This window comes from Pristis pectinata, chromosome 10, assembly GCF_009764475.1.
Source record: "Pristis pectinata isolate sPriPec2 chromosome 10, sPriPec2.1.pri, whole genome shotgun sequence".
NCBI lineage: Eukaryota > Metazoa > Chordata > Chondrichthyes > Rhinopristiformes > Pristidae > Pristis > Pristis pectinata.
The window spans coordinates 94,082,038-94,096,532 of record NC_067414.1 but is presented as its reverse complement, the minus strand read 5'-3'; the positions used below and the strand labels follow the sequence as shown (position 1 = coordinate 94,096,532).

Sequence of the window (14,495 nt, the reverse complement as noted above, 5' to 3'; positions counted from 1 at the left end):
ACTCCCAGGACCCCCTCTTTCAATGCTGGTGCACTCTCAGGGATGGCCTGTAAATTCTGAGACACTCCTGGGGAAGCTTAGCTTGGGTGTGAATGTTTAAAACAAATGGTGTGGGACTGGGACCGGCCTCAGCTGGAACTCACTCACTCTTCTCTCCCTAATTGAAATATGATTTTTCATTGTACATGTCAAAGTAACAATGAATCTGGGTTTCCTTTCTTTCCTAGTGCCCTCCTGCGGAACCGGGAACCTTTACTCCTTGGAACGTTGAAGTATAGCCAGAGCGCAGAAGGTGACTGATTCTAATAAGCTCATAAGGGAACATTTGATCATTATTTCGCCGTCCAACCTTCATTGACACTCAGCAAACAGAGGCTCATCTTCCTATGATCACCCTCAACCCTCAGCACAAGAAAGCATGTCCTTTCCAAAAGAAAGACGGAAGATATCCTGGAAATAATCCGCAGGTTAGGTTGCCTCTGTGGAGAGGGAAACGGAATGAATGTTTCAGGTCGATACAAACCTACAAAGTAGGAGGAGCTGTCGGCCACCCAGACTCTCAAGGATGCTCCACCATTCAATGACATCACGAAGGATCTGATTATAACTGCAACCCACAAAGGATGTCGCTAGGACTGGAGGGATTGAGTTATAAGGAGAGGCTGGTTAGACTGGGGCTTTTTTTTCCCTGGAGTGTAGGAGGCTGAGAGGTGACCTTAAAGAGGTATGTGAGATCATGGGGGGCAAAGATAAGATGGATGGTCACTGTCTTTTTCCCAAGGTAGAGGAGTCTAAAACTCTATAAATTTAAGGTGAGAGGGGAAAGATTTAAAAGGGACTTTTTCACACAGAGGGTGGTGGGTACATGGAACGAGCTTCCAGAGGAAGTGGTAGAGATGGGTACAATTACAATGTTTAAAAGACATTTGGACAGGTACACAGATAGGAAAGGTTTAGAGGGATTTGGGACAAATGCAGGCAAATGGGACTCGCTCAGGTAGGCAACTTGGTCAGCATGGATGAGTTGGGCCGAAGGGCCTCTTTCCATGCTGTATGACTCTCTGACTCTATGACTCAACACTGCATTCCTGTCTGGCCACACTGACCCTTCAAACCCTTTGTTATTATCTATCTACCTCTGCCTTAAAAATGTTCAAAGATTCCGCTTCCACTGCCCGATGAGGAAGAGACTTCCGAAGGTTCAAGGCCACCTGAGAGAAAAGAAACATTCACCTTATCTCTGCCGTCAGAAGTGGGAGAAGTTAGAAATGAAACATGTTTCAGAGACGGAGGGGAAGTGGAGAGTCTGTGACAGACTGGAGACCGAGGGACTCCAGGCAACACAAATGATGTTGGTGGTGTCTGAGAGAGGGTGATGAATGCTCGTTAATTATAGCTTAGCTGTCTGGAGGAGGTGTAAATAGAGGGCGGTGAAAGAGAATGGAGGGTAAAACCATGCTGGAAAATGGCACAGCTGCTGCTGGAAATCCAAAATAAAAGAGAGTGCTGGAAGCACCCAGCTAATCAGGTAGTAACTGTGGGGACAGAAAAACATGTTAGGTTGATATACTTCATCATAATTGACCCATTCTGACACAAACTGGAAAGGCTGGTCATCTGAAATTGTTGAATTCGGTATTGAGTCTCAGGAAGTGCAGTGTGTCCAGACATAAGATGAGGTTCTCTTCCTCAAACCTGCACGGTTGCAACGAAGCCCAACATAAGAGACTAAAGACAGGTCAGAGTGGAAGTGGGATGGTTCCAGTCACTTTGCACATTGCCCATCCCCCCCCCCCCACATTTCCCTTTTTTACCTCCACCCCTGCATGGTTTTCTCTCTTTGCCCAGCTGTGATGAGTGGTCATCGGACTGAAACGTTGACTGCTTGCCTCTCCACTGACGTTACCTGACCTGCCGAATGTTTCCAACCTTAGGACATAGAGCATAGAACTGTGCAGCTCAGGAATGACTGTGCCAAAGATGATGCCAAACAAAACCACTCCCATCTGCTTGCACATGAGCCCTCTCCCCTCTATTCCCTTCATGTTTATGTGTTTATCTGAAAGTGTCTTAAATGCCACTATCATGTCAGCTTCCACCACCACACCTGGCAGTGTGTTCCAGGTAGGTACCACTCTCTGTGCTAAAAAACTTTGCCTGTACATCTCCTATAACCTCTCCTCCTCTCACCTTAAAGCTATGCCCTCTAGTATTGTACATTTCCACCCTGGTAAAGAGACTTTGAAAGAGACCCTATCTCTGCCTCTCATAAATTTATAAACTTTCAGTCTCCCCTCAGCCTCCAGCGCTCCAGAGAAAACAATCCAAGTTTGTCTAACCTCTCCTTATAGCTCATGCCTTCTAATCCAAGCAACATCCTGATAAACCTCTTCTGCACCCTCTACAAAGCCTCCACATCCTTCCAGTAATGGGGCGACCAGAACTGCACGCAATACTCCAAAGTGCGACCAGCCAAAGTTTCATACTGCGGCTTCTGTCTTTATTTCAGATTGCCAGCACCTGCTGTTTTTTGCTTTTATTTCACATCCAAGTTCATCGAGTCTGTGGAGTCGGACAGCACAGAAACAGGTCCTTCGGCCCAACTGGTCCATGCTGATGAAGATGCCCCATCCAGGCTAGTCCCATTTGCCAGCTTTTGGCCCATAACCTTAAATTAAATTTAAATTTTATTTACAGCGTGGTAACAGGCCCTTTCGGCCCAACGAGTCCGTGCCGCCCATTTTAAACCCCCAAATTAACCTACCCGTGCGTCTTTCCGAATGTGGGAGGAAACCCACACAGACACGGGAGAACGGCTTCAAAAGCTTTCTGATCCATGTACCTGGACTTGGAACAGCCTTTGATGAGGAATTTACCAGGTTGCTGACAGTTGATTCAAAGTTTAAGATCAGGAGAATTTGTCCCAAAACTACTCGCCAATTTAATTACATTCCAAAAAGGATCCTAGTGTTGGCCATTGATGGAATTGATCGCCAAGGAATCTGGCCGTCCAGTTGCAGAGACTCCTTTGTGATTACTTTTTCTCTCCACACTATTTCCTCAGGCTCCGTCCTTTTGCCCGCCCATCTGCTGCTCTTCAGTGGCACTGTCCGAAAACACGTGCCAGCTCATCACCCCCTCTCTCCGTCTTTCCATCGGCAGAGGAGTGAACGGGTGGTGCAGCAGTTACCCCTGCTTCCCCACAGCTCCAGTGACCCCAGCTCCATCTTCACCTCCGCCCCTGTCAGTGTGAAGTCTGCATGTTCAACGCTATTACAGTGCCAGTGACATGGGTTCAATTCCCGCCACTGTCTGTAAGGAGTTTGTACGTCCTCCCCGTGTGACTGAGTGGGTTTCCTCCGGGTGCTCCGGTTTCCTCCCACATTCCAAAGACGTACAGGTTAGGAAGTTGCGGGCGCGCTACGTTGGCGCCGGAAGCGTGGCGACACTTCAGGCTGCCAGCAGAACGCTCTACGCAAAAGCTGCATTTCACTGTGTGTTTTGATGTACATGTGACTAATAAAGAAATCTTATCTTACCGCATGGGTTTCCCCAAGTACTCTGGTTTTCTGAGGACATGTTCCGACATTAATTGGCTACTGGAAATTTCCCCCTTAGTGTTAGGTAAGAGGCAGGAAAACAGGAGGGGAGTTAATGGGCATCTGAGAGGAATCAAAAAATAACCTCAAATTTGCTCACCGTTCATTGTTATCACAGCTTCAGGTTTTGCTATGGAGTCATAGTGAGCTACAACACGGTCCTGAGCATCAACCACCCACTTTACACTAATCCAACATCAATCCCAGAATCCCATCAACTCCCCCTAGATTCTACCCCTCGCCTACACACTAGGAGCAATTTACAGCAGTATATTAACCTACTGAACTGCATGTCATTGGGATGAGGGGGGAAACCCACACGATCACTGGGAGAATACGCAAACTTCACACAGACACTGCCTGAGGTCAGGATCGAACTCTGGCTTTTGGCGCTTTGAGGCAGCAGCTCTACCAGCTGTGCCACGTGCCTTTATGTTGAGGTGAATATTCTAAAAATGAATTAGAAGAGAAAAGTGACAGGTCCCAATAGAAAAAAAAGTTTTATTTTCAATAAAGAAACCAAGGATGAAAATGTGCTTGATAAGGATAAGGGGAAAATGATAGGGCTATGAAGTAAGAGCACAGGTGCGAGATCATCTTAGAAATATGAGATAATTTCAGTAAATCTAAATGGTCAGATGTGCTGATTGATTCCTTGTGATATTCTAAGCTCCTGTTACATGTGTAATGAATCAGAGCTACTGATGGTCTATGCTGTCTAATAAGGTTAATCACTGAATGGTAAATTATTCCAATTGCATAAAATACAACTCCAAGTAATCAAATCTTTGTCAAGTGTGCAAAGATACCTACAAATCCTCTTGTTTAATTTTTAAACATCTACTGGTGATATACAGATTGTACACTAGGACATATTGTAAACAGCATACAAAGAGTGATTTTTGTGTCAGTTCAGGCTGAAGCAATGAAGTAAATTATAATGACATAATAAATAATTCAATGAAAAAAATGCAATATTTTTATGAACTATGTAATTTTTGGCTTGGATTTTGTTTAGGAAATTAGCAATATCAGTTACTGAAAGAAGTATTTTACCACAAAAGGAATTGAGAGTGATTAAACTGATTCATCATCAAGATATGATGGTGAAAGTTGTTTTGTTAATATGGATTTTTTTTTAAATAGAGCTTTTTGTGTTATATTTACATGTCAAAGGTAAAAGCGTGAAAGTTATGAAAGAAATAATGTTTGTCATTTTTCAACGAAGACAGAAAATGCTGGAAATACTCAGCAGGTCAGGCTGCATCTGTGGGAAGAGAAACAGGGTTAACTTTTCAGGTCAAAGACCCTTTGTCAGAACTGAAAAGGAGACAAAATAAGCTTGTAAAGTTGCAGAGAATGTGGGGGACGGGGGTGTGGTTGTCACTGACCACACCTCATCCATTTCCTCTGCCTCTGTTCTCACCCCTCTCCTTCAGGACAGAACGAGGATAGTGTTCTCCTAGTCCTCACTTTCCAGTCCCTCAGCCTCTGCATTCAACAGATCATTCTCCACAATCTCCACCACCTTCAAAGAGGTTTCACCATCTCCTTCCATCCTCCTCTCTCCTCCCCTTTTAGTATTTTGCAGGGACTCTTCTCTCCGTGACTCCCTGGTATGCTCTTCTGATCCCACTAACCATTCCCTTCTCATGGCACATTCCCTTGCAATCACAGGCAATGCAGGACTTATCCGTTCACCTCTTCCCTTCCCACCATCCAGGCACCCAAACAGTCTTTCCTGGCGAAGCAGCGATTCACTTGCACTTCTTCCAGTCAAGTGTGCTGCATTCAGTGCCCACAACATGATCTCCTCTACAATGGGGAGGCCAAATCCAGATTGGGTGCTCACTTTGTGGAGCACTCACATTCAGTCTGCTGGGGTGACCTTGAACATCCTGTTGTCTGTAACCTTAATTCCCCATCCAGTTGCCACCTTGACCTATCGGTCTGTGGCCTCCCACACTGTTACAATGAGCCCCAACGCAACCTTGAGGAGCAACACCTCATCTTCTGTCTGGGAACTTTTCAACCTTCTGGACTCAATATCAAATTCTCCAACTTCAGGTAACTTGATTTCTCAGACTTAGTCATCCATCTGCGATATTAGCCCAGCTTGTTTTTCTCCCCTTTCTGGCAGATGTGGCCTGAACTGGTGAATATTCCCAGCCTTTTCCACTTTTGTTTTAAAATCAGAATCAGGTTTATTATCACTGACTTATATGTCGTGAAATTTGTTGTTTTGTGGCAGCAGTACAGTGCAAAGACATAAAATTACAAAATAAATAAAATAGAGCAAAATAAAAGGAATAATGAACTCGTGTTCATGGGTTCACGGACTGTTCAGAAATCTGATGGCGGAGGGGAAGAAGCTGTTCCTGAATCACTGAGTGTGGGTCTTCAGGCTGCTGTACCTCCTCCCTGATGGTAGTAACGTGAAGAGGGCATGTCCCGGATGGTGAGGGTCCTTAGAGATGGATGTTGCCCTCTTGAGGCATCGCCTCTTGATGGTGGGGAGGGTTGTGCCTGTGATGGAGCTGGCTGAGTCTACAACCTTCTGCAGCCTCTTGCGATCCTGTGCCTCCATCCCAGGCTGTGATGCAACCAGTCAGAATGCTCTCCACCGTACATCTATAGAAATTTGTAAGAGCCTTTGGTGACATACTGAATCCCCTCAAACTCCTAACGAAGTAGAGCTGCTGGTGTGCCTTCTTCATGATTGCACCAATGTCTTGGGCCCAGGATAGATCCTCTGAGATGTTGATGCCCAGGAACTTGAAACTTTCCAGCATTGGATTTCCAGCATCGGCAGTTTCGTTGACTTCCACTGTTCAATATCAACAGAACAAACACATACATGGACAACAAACCATATTTTATTTACTTAAGGATTAGGATTTACATTATAACTTACTACTTACATCCTCTTAGAGTTTATCATGCAACCTAATCTTGCAATTTACTGTTAAATTATTGATCAACAGTAAAATCCATCTTAAAATTTATATAGACTAACACAGTCTTACAATATAATCAAATATTAATCGAATGTTACAATTCCATATCACACTCTAATAATCATCATCAAACTGTAAAGTCCAATGCCGAACTCTAGTGATATAATTCAACAATGACATTTTATTAAGCTCGGTGGTGAGGCCATGCATGAGACAGATTCAGCGTTCAAAGGATGAGCTCCCATAAGGCAGGGCTATTGGGAGAGGGCAGGGTTGTGGCACCAGCCAGATTGCTCTTGCACATGGCCTGTATGGATTCAATGGGCGGAATGGCCTCTTTTCTAGCTGGAACTATTCTGTGATGTTACAATCTAACATTATCACCTGTCATTATCATTTGACAACACAGTCAAAATAACCAACTCAATAGCAAACCAGAATGGTATCCATTCCTCTAGATAGCATTGTTTTTTGGATCAAGGATGTTGTGCTTTGCTGCAGTTCTGTGGGTTCTAAGTTAGTCAATGAGGCTATTCTGGGACCTGCAGAATACAGGCCACAGGCGAGGCAGGAGGAGCTTGGCCAATCAGGCGGGCAAGTGGTTTGTGTTGTAGTGTATTTCTTCCACTCGGGTCTCTGCTGGTTGTGTGTACTCCCCATGAATACACTCACATCTCAATTCACCAACCAGCAGAAACCACCTTATCAGCTCTCCTTAACATCTTAATAAGTTTGATTGGATCCCTGCCTAATCTAGATTCCAGGGAATGCGACCCTACTTTGTATAACCTCTTCACCATCTAAACCTTGGAGCCCAGCCATCCTTCTAGTAAATTTAGATTGCATTCCCTCAAGGGTCAGTCAAGCCTTCCTAAAATGTAATACCCAGAGCCGTATCTGGAATATATATCATCACAGGAATAGATTCCATTATGGTTGGACGTTGAGACGGTTCGTTTTGAGTGCATTGTTAAATGATAATGTTAGATTGTAATAGCATAGAAGGGTTCCAAATCTCTGCATCCAGAAATATTTTTGATCTTCACTCCTGCAAGGGCTTTAATGTTATATACAATTTGTGTTTTCATTCTCTTCACCATTTCAGACACCACGCTCTGAAAATTTTCATCCAACTACCTGAGTGAAATATGTCTGGACACTGGGTCGTAAGAACCCCACCTCAGAACTGTTCCTCTCCAGTGCAATGATTGTTACCCTTCCAAGTTGACTGAGTGTTCTTTAGGTGACATTGGGTCAGGGACCCATTCTCTGGGTGTGGGCATTATTGGAAAGGGTTTCAATGAATTAATATCTCTAGTTGCAACAAACAATCCACTGGAGGAACCCAGCGGCTTGATAAGCATCTGTGGGGGAAAGGAATTGTCGACATTTTGTATCAAAACCCTGTATCAGGACTCATTATCCCTAATTGGTCTTGAACTGAGTGGCCATTACAAGGGTAGCTCAAAGCCAACCTCATCGAACATGACCACAAAGTACAAGAGAAGGAGTAGCCGTGGGGTCCCTTGAACTTGCTCTGCCTTTCAGTAGGATCATGGCTAATCTGATGTCAACCTTAACTCCATTGTTGTGGGTCTTGATTCGCATGGGTAAGGATGGCCAAGTTCCTCCCCTTAAGGACATTAGTGAAGCAATATTGTTTTTACAGCAATTTCCAAGGCTTAGAAGATGACGGATCAAGTGCTGGTAAATGGGGTTAGTATAGATGGGTCCTTGATGGCTGGCATGGACATGGTGGGCCGAAAGGCCTGTTTCTGTGCTGTATGGCTTTGTCAAACTATAACAGTCTGGTGATTTTGATGGATTTGTAAAACAAAACTAAATGTTATATTATTTAGTTAGCTGAATAACTCCACAGTACCGCGGTGGGACTTGAATGAGCAGATAATGCAGTGTAGAGTTAAGTTGTTGCATGAGCAGCCAGGATACTGAACCACAGTCCCAGAGACAAATCTCACACTGGCAGTCGGGGAATTTGCATTCAAGTATTAAATAAACGTGGAATGTTTTAAAAAAGTCACTGTAATGAAGACCATGAAACTAATAACCCATCGGGGTCACTAACGTTCTTCAGGGAAGGATATCTACCCTACTTACCTGGTCTGGTCTACATGCAATTCTGGACCCACCTATTTACATAGAACATAGAATACTACAGTACAGTACAGGCCCTTCAGCCCACGATGTTGTGCCGACATTTTATCCTGCTCTAAGATCTATCTAATCCTTCCCTCCCACATAGCCCTCCATTTTTCTATCATTCATGTATCTATCGAAGAGTCTCTTAAATGTCCCTAATGTATCTGCCCCCACCACCTCTGCTGACAGTGCGTTCCACGCACCCACCACTCTCTGTGTAAAAAACTTACCCCGACATCCCTCTTATACCTTTCTCCAATCACCTTAAACTTGTGTCCCCCTCATGTTAGCCATTGTCGTCCTGGGAAAAAGTCTCTGACTGTCCACTCGATCTATGCCTCTTATCATCTTGTACACCTCTATCAAGTCACCTCTCGTCCTCCTTCTCTCCAAGGAGAAAAGCCCCAGCTCACTCAACCTATCCTCAGAAGACAAAATTGGCACTTTGTTCAATTGGCACTTCTCAGTTTGGGGCAATTAGGCATCGATAATGAATGCTGCAATTGCCAGTGATGTCTAAATCCCCTGAATGAATAGATCTTTAAAAAATCAAGTTATTATTACTCCAGGCTCCTGCATTACTTGTCCAGAATAAAGCATAGAGTTTGTTTTTGATTTTAGTTCCAGTGATGTAGGTTGTGAGGGGATTATTGGCCTAAAGTTCAGGGAGAAGGGGACGGAAGGTTGGAAGCTGCATTTGTTGAGGCAGCACTCTAAACGTCTACTCTGCATGGACGAGGGCTCCATCTCTTAGCGGCTCAGACAGAAGTGTGCCATCACTAAGAGACAGAGTGTCAACCATCCCAGTGAGAGCCCAGTGTTGGCAGAGAACACCTCGGAATAAATGTGGAATATTTCACTGTCACTTGTTGATAGCATAGAGGCTACAAGATGATATTGATGTGTTGGTGAAGTGGGCTGAGAAATGGTCATGGATTTTAATTCTGATAAGTGTGAGGTGATGTATTTTGGGAGTGCTAATAAGCCTAGGGCATACATCACGAAACCAGCCTCGCCTCCATGGACTCTGTCTACACTTCTCGCTGCCTTGGTAAAGCAACCAACATAATCAATGACCCCTCCCATCCCGGACATTCTCTTGTTTTGGGCAGAAGGGTCAAGAGCCTGAAAGCACGTACCACCAGGCTCAAGGACAGCTTCTATCCCGCTGTTATAAGACTAATGAACGGTCCCCTAGTACAATAAGATGGACTTTTGACCTCACAATCTACCTCGTTATGACCTTGCACCTTATTGTCTGCCTGCAATGCACTTTCTCTGTAACTGTAACACTTTATTCTGCATTCTGTTATTGTTTTCCCTTGTACTGCCTCAATGCACTGATGTGATGAAATGATCTGTATGGATGGCATGCAAAACAAAGTTTTTCACTGTAGCTCAGTACTCGTGACAATAATAAACCAATTTACCAATTTGTTTTATTGTGAATAGTGTTGAGGAACAGAGGGACCTTTGTCTACATCTCCAAAGGTCCTTGAAGGGCAGATAACATGTTTCAAGAGCAAGGGTGAGATGCTGGACTTCATTAGTCAGGGCATTGAATACAAGAGCAGGGAGGTTATGCTCTAACTTTATGAAACATTGGCCAGACCTCAGCTGGACTACTGCAGGCAGTTTTGATCACCGCACTACAGGAAGGATGTGATAGTACTGAAGAGGGTGCTGGAGGGATGTTGTCTGGGATGGTATGTTTCAGTTATGAGGAGAGACTGGAGAGGCTGGGTCTTCTCCCTCTGGAGCGGAGGGGCTTAGGAGGGGACAGAAATGAGGAATATAAAATTATGAGTGGTATAGCCAGGGTAGACTGCAGGAAACTTTATCCCATATCAGAGGTAAATAACACTCGAGGACATAGATTTAGGGTGAAGATTAAGTGATTTAGAGAGGATCTGAGGGGTACCTTTTTCACGGAGAGAGTGGTGAGTAACTGGAAAACACTGTCAGAGAGGGTGTTGGAAGCAGAGTCGCTGACAGCATTTGAGAAGTGTCTAGGTGGCCACTTGAGTCACTCAGGCATAGAAACTACGGGCCAAGTGCTGGCATAGTGCGGGGTATTGGGGTCAAGAACTGCGAGGTAATGTTGCAGCTCTATAGAACATAAGTTAGACCACACTTGGAGTATTGTGTTCAGTTCTGGTCACCTCATTATAGGAAGGATGTGGAAGCTTTAGAGAGGGTGCAGAGGAGATTTACCAGGATGACGCATGGATTAGAGAACATGTCTTATGAGGATAGGTTGAGCAACCTGGGGCCTTTCTCTTTGGAGAGAAGGAGGACGAGAGGTGATTTGATAGAGGTGTACAAGATGATAAGAGGCATAGATCGAGTGGACAGTCAAAGACTTTTTCCCAGTGAGATAATGGCTCACACGAGGGGGCATAATTTTAAGGTGATTAGAGGAAGGTATAAGGGGGATGTCAGGGGTAAGTTTTTTACACAGAGATTGGTGGGTGCGTGGAACGCACTGCCGGCAGAGGTTGTGGGGGCAGATACATTAGGGACACTTAAGAGACTCTTAGATAGCCACATGAATGATAGAAAAATGGAGGACTATGTGGGAGGGAAGGGTTAGATGGATATTAGAGCAGGATAAAATGTCGGCACAACATCGTGGGCCGAAGAGCCTGTACTGTACTGTAATGTTCTATGTTCTATGTTCTTTAAGGGTGGGTGACCAGTGGTCAGCATGGATCTAGTGGGCCAAATGGACTGCTTCTGTGCTGGATGACTCTATGACTGTAACGTGGCGATTACATTACCCACAAAGTCCCTCTCTGCATGCAATAACCAATCAGCGTTATCTATTTGGAACTTTGCCCAATCCTGTCACCTCATTGGTTGATCGGAAGCAGGTGACAGAGGCCTCCATCTGCTCACGCATCCAGTCTGGATGCCGAGCAGTTCGGCGGGGGGTTGGCATTGAGGGCTCCATTAGTTCAAAGTCAAGCCGTGGGTGAAATTGAAGGCAGCGAAGTCGCCCCGGTAGAACCGGAGCAAGTGGTTCAGCAGCCAGGCCGGGAGATGGCCGAGGTGCTGGTCCATCAGCCTCTGGGACCACAGGCTCTCCTCCGAGTCCCGGAACGGGGGCAGCCCTGCCTGCTCTGGGAAGCCCAGCCGCCTCAGGAGGTGGCCCAGCTCCTGTTCCAGGAGCCCATGGGCCACCACGTAGTCGTAGCGGACGAAGCACGGCTGGCACATCTGGACCAGGGGCCTCCAGCCGGCTGACTCCTCCGCCGCCGTCCCCTCTCCCAGTGCACGCTGGACAAACATCTCAAGGGGCTCGCCAGCGAAGCGCCTGTGGCTGTAGGCGGAGATCAGCCGCTGAAACGGATGCCTGACAAAGATGACCTTGGTGTAGGATGGCGGCAGGCGGTCAATGGTGTCCACGTCCTTCCAGCTCAGGTCCCCGTCGGGCAGAGCCGATGGAGCGCTCTCATTGACTAGCATCCCCGCCTCTGCCGGCACATCGTTCAGAATCTCCAGCGCCCTCTCCCAGTCCGTTGTGCCCGTGCCGGGGGATCCACAGTACACCAGACGGTGGCGCGCGTTCGCACGCAGTCTCAAGAAGCGTACGAGCTGGCGGAACCCGCTGACCTCTGCTCTTTGGGCGCAGAATGACCTCAGGAGCTTTCTCCTCAGCTGCTGGCTGTAGAGGAAGGCATCAAAGGTCAGGGAGACAGTCTCCGCCGTCAGAATTGGACCTGTAGCAATGTGAGAATGGACAACGTTTTCATCAGTGGGAGAATCTTGATCAAGGGGACACAGATACAGTGAGAGGCCGGTCATAGAGTAATACAGCAGGGAAACAGGCCCTTCAGCCCAACTGATCCATGCCGACCAAGATTCCCATCTAAGCTAGTCCCATTTGCCTAGGTTTGGCCCATAACACTCTTTCCTATCCATGTACCTGTCCAAGTGTCTTTTAAATGTTGTACCTGCTTCAACCCCTTCCTGTTTAGTTTGACACAACATCGTGGACTGAATGGCCTGTTTTCCTGTGCTGTACTGTTCTATGTTCTATGTTCCCTCTGGCATTTCATTCCACCCTCTGCGTGAAGAATTTGTGCCTTCCTTTCACCCTCAGGTCCCTATTAAATCTCTCCCCTCTCACCTTAAACCTATGTCTTCTGGTTTTCGATTCCCTTTCCTTGGGAAAAAGACTGTGCGGATTCACCCTGTCTATGACAAGTCGCTTCAGACTGAGGTACACAGAAATCTCTTTTCATAGGTGGTGGTAAATCTCTGGATTGAACCTGCTCAACCTCTCTCCATAACTCAGTCCCTCGAGTCCTGGCAACATCCTTGTAAATCTCCTCTGCACTCTTTCCAGCTTAATGACGTCTTTCCAGAGGCCCTAAGGTTGCTAACTCTCCCGATGCAGAACAGAGGTCACAAGTCGTACCTTCCCCAACGGCAGAGGAACGGCCGGCTCTCCACTCATTACAAAGCAGCCAGCCCAAAACACCCAGCAGCAACAACACAGCTGAGTATCGCCTAAGGAGGCCCATTGTTGGCTTGTTCTGTCACCCCAACACAGGTGGAGGTCACAAAATACAAACTCGAACACCAGCTCTGTGTGAACAAAGCCTCAGGCCCCCATAAGGCAGGCTTCATACAGGCCACCGATTCCTTCTCCCATTCCCAACAAGGCTGTGCGCTATTTGTTTGTACTCCCTCTTATGATACTGTTTACCTTTGACTGGATCAACACAGACCTGTACAAGGACACTGGCTCCATGAGCTACTTGATAGTACGTTTTGCAATCACAGAATTGTAGAGTCATACACCACGGAAACAGGCCTTCGGCCCATCTGGTCCATGCTGACCAAGATTTCCATCTAAGCTAATCCTTTTTGCCCACGTTTGGTCCATATCCCTCTAAACCTTTCCTATCCATGTACCTGTCTAAGTGCCTTTTGAATGTTGTTAATGTGCCTGCCTCAACCACTTCCTCTGGCAACTCATTCCATATACGGACCACCTTCTGGGTGAAAGAGTTGCTCTTCAGGTTCCTATTAAATCTTCCCAACACCCCCCCCACCTCCCCTTAAAACTATGCCTTCTACTTCTTGATTCCCCAATCCTGGGAAAAAGACTGTGTGCATTCACCCTAGCTATGCCCCTCATGATTTTGTACACCTCTATGAGATCACCCCTCATTCTCCTACGCTCCAATGAATAACGTCCTAGCCTGCTCAATCTCCCACTATAACTCAGTCCCTCGAGTCCTGACAACATCCTCGTAAATCTTTTCCGCACTCTTTTCACTCAACGTGGACAAGAGGGAGGCCATTTCGCCCATCGTATCTGTGGATGCTATCCATCTAATCCTACCCTCCAACCACTCCTCATGATTCTGCAAATGTTTTCCTTCTTGTTTCTATTGAATCTGATTCCATCATCCTATCAAGTGGTACATCCCAACTCGTTATCAAACAACATTCGCCCTCCATCTCCCCATCCCTTCCCCAGCCTGGTCCTTTTGCCACATCTTAAATTTTTGTCCTCTGGCTACTGCCCAACCTTCCAATCGGAGGAGATACCTTCTACACCCTTCACCAAAATACTTCATGCTTTGGAAACCTCTACCCTCAGTACAGTGGCGCAGCGGGTAGAACCACTGTCTCACAGCTCCAGAGACCCGGGTTCGATCCTGACCTCCGGCGCTGTCTGTGTGGAGTTTGCATGTTCTCCCTGTGATGCGTGGGTTTCCTCCAGCTGCTCTGATTTCCTCCACATCCCAATGACGTAGGGGTT

At 46.2% G+C, this 14,495-nt stretch overlaps 2 protein-coding genes and 1 long non-coding RNA gene across 10 annotated transcripts in view; 2 read left to right on the top strand and 1 right to left on the bottom strand.

Annotated features, from left to right (window-relative positions):
- Positions 1–4,574, top strand: part of LOC127575095 (uncharacterized) — a 149,298-nt gene extending 144,724 nt beyond the window's left edge. For both annotated transcript variants that reach the window (XR_007957011.1, XR_007957010.1), the window contains exon 2: positions 782–4,574. This is a non-coding gene — a long non-coding RNA (uncharacterized LOC127575095). The remainder of the gene's footprint in view (positions 1–781) is intronic.
- The window catches only part of LOC127575090 (xanthine dehydrogenase/oxidase-like), a 93,472-nt gene extending 88,898 nt beyond the window's left edge, over positions 1–4,574 (top strand). For 5 of the 7 annotated variants that reach the window (XR_007957007.1, XR_007957008.1, XR_007957009.1 and 2 more), the window contains one exon: positions 228–292. Coding sequence is in view for 2 of the 7 variants with exons in the window: in XM_052024741.1 (XP_051880701.1) it covers positions 228–278 (51 nt within the window). In the remaining 5 variants the exon portion in view is untranslated. Of the gene's footprint in view, positions 1–227 lie in introns of all 7 variants that reach the window. The other 2 variants (XM_052024741.1, XM_052024740.1) reach the window with 2 other exon arrangements.
- A 5,674-nt stretch (positions 4,575–10,248) lies between these two features.
- Positions 10,249–13,361, bottom strand: LOC127575091 (carbohydrate sulfotransferase 8-like). The gene is made up of 2 exons (XM_052024743.1): positions 13,140–13,361; positions 10,249–12,438 (listed from the first exon to the last, which is right to left on the bottom strand). Exons 1-2 carry the CDS (start codon positions 13,243–13,245, stop codon positions 11,669–11,671), a joined length of 876 nt encoding a protein of 291 aa, XP_051880703.1. The 5' UTR covers positions 13,246–13,361; the 3' UTR covers positions 10,249–11,668.
- Positions 13,362–14,495: the final 1,134 nt, after the last annotated feature.